Source organism: Cydia fagiglandana, chromosome 6 (assembly GCF_963556715.1).
Source record: "Cydia fagiglandana chromosome 6, ilCydFagi1.1, whole genome shotgun sequence".
NCBI classification, from domain to species: domain Eukaryota; kingdom Metazoa; phylum Arthropoda; class Insecta; order Lepidoptera; family Tortricidae; genus Cydia; species Cydia fagiglandana.
The window spans coordinates 6330343-6337243 of NC_085937.1; the positions used below are offsets into that span (position 1 = coordinate 6330343).

Sequence of the window (6901 nt, forward strand, 5' to 3'; positions counted from 1 at the left end):
GGCATACATATAGTGATTTTTGTGTTTTTATTTACAAATTAAGCATATACATTCACAAAAGTGACATTGGATGAAGTGGAACTGCCGATGAAGATCAGAACGGAACTCTTCAACGATGCATAGTTCACGTTTGGCGATTTGTCCTCTTCGTTATGTTTGTTAAGCAAGATAAGTTTATAAGCTGCATTTTTGTCAATCTCGAGTTCTGATGATGGGATCCATGAGGAATCGAGGGAACTCCTCAAACCTTAAAGGCATGCGTATAGTGACTTTTGGATTTACATCAGAAAATCAAGCATTTTCATTAAAAACTGTCGCTGTTAACGCACCAGCGGTCAAACCAGTCCCCGAGGGGTGAGGGCCAAGGGGCATGATGACGTAACGACCGCGGCGAGCACTCACCGCGCATACCACACACGGCTCTCGACTACCGTCTCATATGTACATACCTACACATACCTAAACCTTTGTAAAAAGAGAATTAAAATAAGTTAACGTGAAGCAGGAGTTTTCTTGAAGAGTCAACCCCTCAGCTGAGCTGTTCGTCAATAACAGCTCCGACAAGTGGCGACCGTGAACAGGACCTGGTACCAAAGTCCACATTCCATTTTAACGGGACATCGACGGGCGAGCGGAATATTCCATACGGATTGCAACAATTGCACCTGCATCCAGAGATCGTCATCGCAATTATTCAGGAAAGTAGCCCATCCTATATTTTCCTCAACACCTGTGATCCACCCATTCCCCTTAATTTGTGTGAATATAGTGCTCAGCCTCAGCTTTGTCTAGACCTTGAAGTGCTCATAATTCGTGATTAAATATTAATTAATCAGTGCTATAGCTATTAAAATCGCTGCTTATTCGTTACTGTGCATAAAGTTAAGGATAGCCTACTTGCATTCATGAACTACGTAAATTGCAAACATTAAATAGGTGTATCTACTCAGTGCGATAAGCGGCGTCCATTTTGTGTTGCATCAGCTTTGCATAGCAACAGCATTTATTCGGCTTAATTCTTATAAAATTTAATCTTTCTTCTTCACTTCATATCTTGCTTTAAGCTATTTTTATTTAGTTAATAAATTTATAGCAAATTATTGCTTTAATACAATTTCAGTAACCTAAAACCAGAATAACAAGAACTCCGTTAGGAATTTCGATTCAAACCTTAAGATATTCCCTAAATCAGCTGGAAATTAGTGTGTTCTTTAAATTCATACGGTCCTAACCGTGCATTCCAGTGATTACGGGGGTTCTGCCCACATTCCTGTGCCAAGCAGTGCGTGTTGTTGTCACGTCACGTCACCTACTTCGCTGCAAGTCAACGTGCCAGTGGACCAGTTGTCAAGACTTTTAATTGGGTTTGAGTGCACAAATTATTCTATCTAATTGTTTATTTGCCCTTGATTGAATTAGTGTGTTTAGTTTATAAATAAATAACTGAAAATGTCAGAGGAAGCTTTAAAAGAATTAGTAAAACAAAGAGGCACTTATAAGGGTCGTGTAACGAGATATAAGGATTATCTTTCTAATATACAAAAAATGGATCGTTCAAACATAACTTCATTACAAATTAAAGAATTATCTCTTCGTTTGGCTAGATTGCAAACGTTATTTTCGGAATTTGACTCAATTCAAACACAGATTGAAATGAATAGTGTTAAGTTAGATGAACAGATGGAAGAAAGGGACGCCATAGAAACGCAGTTCATTTCTCTCATCTCAGCCACGCAAGAGATAATTGATTGTCATCAGAACAATGATGACCGTGGTTCCGAAGGTGCACGCACAGCCCAATCGACTTTCGAAACGGGCCCTGTTAGTAAAATCCGTTTACCGACCATTTCGCTGCCGTCTTTTGATGGAAACTACTTAAAATGGTTGGAGTTTCGCGACACCTTCGAAGCCATGATCCATGTGAACGAGTCCATTCCGGACATAAATAAATATCATTATTTACGCTCCTCTCTTGAGGGCAGCGCCAGTGTCGTAATAAAATCACTTGAATTTACAGCTAAAAACTACAAAACGGCATGGGAATTACTATGCGAACGATTTGATAATAAAAATCTACTTATAAATAATCACATGAAGGCATTATTTAACATAGATCAGCAGACTCGAGAGTCTCATAGGTCAATTCGATTTCTTATTGATCACGTCACAAAAAACTTAAGCGCCCTTAAATCTTTAGGCCGCCCGACTGATTCATGGGATGACGTAATCATCTACTTAGTCGCGAGTAAACTCGACCCCACTACGTCAAGAAAGTGGGAAGAACATAAGGCTGATTTAACAGACTTACCTGCATTATCCGAGTTCTTGAAATTCTTGCGCAGTCGGGCCGATGTACTCGAAACAATGGTAGCTTGCAGGAGCGATAAACCAGCCGAAAATAAATACCTACAGCCTAAGGCTAGTAAGGCGTTTGTCGCTGCTGCAACTGCATCTCGTAAACAACAAACACACTCTAGTAAGGCGCCGCCGACGTGTCCAGTGTGCCACGGCGCGCATAGGATCTCGGAGTGTGTCAAGTTCAAGGACATGAACGTCGAAAGTAGGTCAAGCGAAGCCTTGAAGTTACATCTTTGCTTGAACTGCTTGAGGCGTGGCCATAACGTCGAACAATGCCGGCTCGGTTCGTGTCAGGTCTGTAAGGAAAAACATAACACATTATTACATAATTATAATAAATCATTATCCTTACAGGCAGATAATAAAACAGCTGGTCCGGCGCCCGTCATTAGCGCGGCCAGCGCGTGCGCCGCTAACGCGTCAGCTGATCCGGAGATATTGTTATGCACAGCTTTAGTTAAAATAACGAACGTCAATAATAACAAATCTCACATTGTTCGAGCTATGTTAGATCCCGGTTCGCAGAAATGTTTCTTGACTGAACGCATGAAAAATAAGTTAGGATGTTCTGACAATAACAAAAAGTCAGCTTGCGTGTACGGCTTAAATAAATTATCATTTACGGTCTCAGATCGATGTGAGCTCACTGTAAGTTCGTTAACGAGTCCTTATGAAGTTAATATTCGTTGTTTCGTGGTGGAGCACCTTATAGACAGCCTACCTAACAATTATGTAGATACCTCGGAATTGAACATACCTGCGGACATTCAGCTGGCGGATCCTGGGTTTTATCGTCCTTCTGAAATCGATTTGCTACTTAGTGCTGAATTTTTCTTCAATATCACGACGTCGGAGAAAATAGAACTTGGACCAAACAAGCCTATTCTTCAGTCTTCAAAACTAGGCTGGTTGGTCGCGGGGCCCACGGGTGACGTCGAGTCGGATGAGGACGAGATTGTGCGTTGTTGCTTTACGAAACAAATCTCACAAGATCTCACACGGTTTTGGGAACTTGAAGAAATTTGATTACCAAACGTCACTAATAGCGAGGAGGATAATATTTGCGAAAAACACTTTTTAGATAATACGCGGCGTTTAGATAACGGTCGATTCTTAGTTAAAATGCCGTTACGTGAAAATCCGGAAACCGCACTTGGCGATAGTTTTAATATGGCGAAAAAACGATTCTTGAACTTAGAAACTAGATTGGAAAAAAATCAAGTACTTAAAAAACAGTATTGCGACTTTATCAAGGAGTACGAAGAACTAGGTCACTTGAGTAAAATTGACAAGCCCGACTTCGGTTATTACGCCCCCCACCACCCAATTATTCGTGACAGCGAAACTACAAAATTGCGGGTAGTTTTTGACTGTAGTGCTAAATCAAGCACACAAATATCCCTTAATGATATACAGCATATAGGACCCGTTATACAGGATGAATTATTCGATATCTTGATTAGGTTTCGGCAACATAAATTTGTTTTGTCCGGGGACATACAAAAAATGTACCGGCAGATTGTCTTGGACGAATCGCAGCGCCATCTACAATTAATCCTTTGGAGGGACGATAAAACCAAACCGCTTGATGTACTTAGGCTAAATACGGTGACTTATGGTACCAGCTCAGCGCCTTTCTTAAGCGCTAGGTGTATAGTACAGTTGGCAAATGAATGTCCCGACAAAGTAGTGTCAGAAATAATTAAACATGATTTTTATTATGATGATTTCCTGAGTGGCGCTGAGAGTGAAAACGAGCTAAGGCACATTTACAAGATAGTTAAAGAAACGCTTGCCTCAGCTTGCTTTCCTATTCACAAATTTCGAACAAATTGTCCACAAATTTTCGAAGATGACTGTACTTCAACTCAGTCATTAGATTTAAATAAACAAGCCAGCGTCTTAGGCTTAATTTGGTCTCCTGATCATGATAACCTACAGTTTTCAGTAAAATTGGACAAAAATACTTGTGCCATAACAAAGCGGGTAATTTTGTCCAATACTTGCAAAATATTTGACCCACTGGGCTTGCTCAGCGCATGCACAATAAAGCTAAAAATATTACTTCAAAATTTATGGATTCTTAAATTATCTTGGGAAGATGAAGTACCAATGGACGTAAAAAAAATCTGGCTTAAATTTTTATCAAACGTGCATGTTCTGGCGAGCCTAAAGGTACCTAGACACGTTTTGTGTTCTAGCCCAACTTCAATTGAGATGCATTGTTTTGTGGATGCTTCTCAAGCCGCTTATGCGGCGTGTATCTACTTGCGGTCGACAGATGGCGCTGGCAATGTGACTATTAATCTTGTATGTGCCAAAACGCGCGTGGCCCCAATTAGGGCACTATTAACGATCCCAAAACTTGAATTATCGGGAGCGCTGCTAGGCGCGCGACTAGCAGCCAAGGTCACCAATGCATTGCGCTGTTCTCTGGATCGCAAGGTTTTCTGGACCGACAGTTCCGTGGCGTTGGGCTGGATACGCAACAGACCAAAACTATTTAAGGCTTTTGTATCGAATCGTGTTAATGATATACATGAATTAACTACCAGAGATTCCTGGCGGCATGTGCCAACCGCCTTAAATCCTGCGGACTTGGCCTCGCGAGGAGTCGAACCTGGCCAATTGCCAGAACTGAATTTATGGTGGCATGGCCCATCCTTTTTATTACATGATGAGAGTAGCTGGCCACAGAATATAGGTTCTATATATACCAATTTACCTGAAAGGAAAGAGCAGAGCGATAACTCAATATTTGCCATGATTAATATTGAGCAATCGCCCTTGATAAGATTTGAAAACTATTCCAAGGCAAATAAATTAAAACGAATTGTAGCATACATCTTTCGCTTTATTCACAACTGTAAAAACCCTAAAACTAAAACAAAAGGAACCTTAACATTAGAAGAAATAAACAACGCATTAACCTACTTAGTAAAACTATCACAAAATCAAACTTATGCTACAGAATTAACTACACTTTTACAGGGAAAGAAGCTTAAAACTAAATCATATCTGTTGCAGTTAGCTGCATTTGTTGACGGTGACAGCGTAATTAGAGTAGGTGGTCGCTTACAAAATGCCGATTGCGATTACGAAAAAAAGCACCCGATCCTATTGGACGGTAAGCATCACTTCACACGGCTCTTGATGGAAGGCGAACACCTACGTCTACTACATGCTGGCCCTCAGTTGCTCCTTAGCTCCATACGCGACGAATTCTGGCCAGTAGGCGGTCGGGCGTTAGCGCGTAGCGTTGTTCATAAATGCGTAACATGCGTACGACTTCGAGGTGAAGCTATGAAGCCACTGATGGGCAATCTACCTGCAGATAGGGTTACTTCGTTTTACCCCTTCCAGGTATGCGGCCTTGATTTTGCGGGACCCTTCATGATTTCCAGCAAAAAGGGAAAGGGTAACCGCATAACAAAATGCTATTTAAACATTTTTGTCTGCTTTGCAACTAAGGCCGTCCACCTGGAAGCAGTCAGCGATCTTAGCACTAATGCCTTCATCCTAAGCTTACGTCGTTTTGTGGCTCGTAGATGTAGACCGCATACAATTTATTGCGACAATGGCACTAACTTTGTTGGGGCAAATAACGAATTGGGTAGAATGCTAAGATCCGCTCAAAATTCAGTTTATGAGTTTGGCAATGAGGAACACATTAAATTCATTTTTTCTCCTCCCTACTCTCCTACTTTCGGTGGAATTTGGGAAGCAGCTGTTAAATCGGCCAAGTTCCACCTAAAGCGAATTATGGGTAACGCTAGTCTGACGTTTGAGGAGCTGAGCACGTTATTTTCTCAAATTGAGTCGATCCTGAACAGCAGACCCCTCACTCCTTTCTCGTCAGACCCTACTGATCTTTACCCTCTGACTCCAGGGCACTTTCTGGTGGGGAGACCCATGACTTCACTGCCGTCACCCCCCGTTTGTCTTAAAAACCCTGATAGGTACCAGAGGATCGAGCAGCTGCGCCAGCATTTCTGGCAAAGATGGCGGAACGAATACTTGGCCGAGTTGCAGCAACGTACCAAATGGCGCCAGAGGCAGAAGGAGCTCAAGGTTGGAGACCTGGTGGTGTTCAAGGAGGAGAACACCCCACCACTCAAATGGAGACTCGGGAGAGTCCTACACCTTTATCCAGGAGCTGACGGAGTCTGCAGGGTTGCAGATTTCACCACGCAGAAGGGCGTGGTCAGAAGAGCACTCAACCGAGTGTGCCCCCTCCCCTGCATGAACGATCTTGAAAGCAGCAGCTTTCAAGGGGGGCAGGTTGTTAACGCACCAGCGGTCAAACCAGTCCCCGAGGGGTGAGGGCCAAGGGGCATGATGACGTAACGACCGCGGCGAGCACTCACCGCGCATACCACACACGGCTCTCGACTACCGTCTCATATGTACATACCTACACATACCTAAACCTTTGTAAAAAGAGAATTAAAATAAGTTAACGTGAAGCAGGAGTTTTCTTGAAGAGTCAACCCCTCAGCTGAGCTGTTCGTCAATAACAGCTCCGACAGTCGCATTTGATGAA

At 42.5% G+C, this 6901-nt stretch overlaps 1 protein-coding gene across 1 annotated transcript; it reads left to right on the forward strand.

Moving 5' to 3' along the window:
* The first annotated feature begins 3391 nt into the window (after positions 1 to 3391).
* LOC134665037 (uncharacterized) lies at positions 3392 to 6687 on the forward strand. Its single transcript, XM_063521811.1, has one exon. The coding sequence runs from the start codon at positions 3481 to 3483 to the stop codon at positions 6679 to 6681; it is 3201 nt and encodes a 1066-aa protein (XP_063377881.1). The 5' UTR covers positions 3392 to 3480; the 3' UTR covers positions 6682 to 6687.
* The last annotated feature ends 214 nt before the right edge of the window (positions 6688 to 6901 follow it).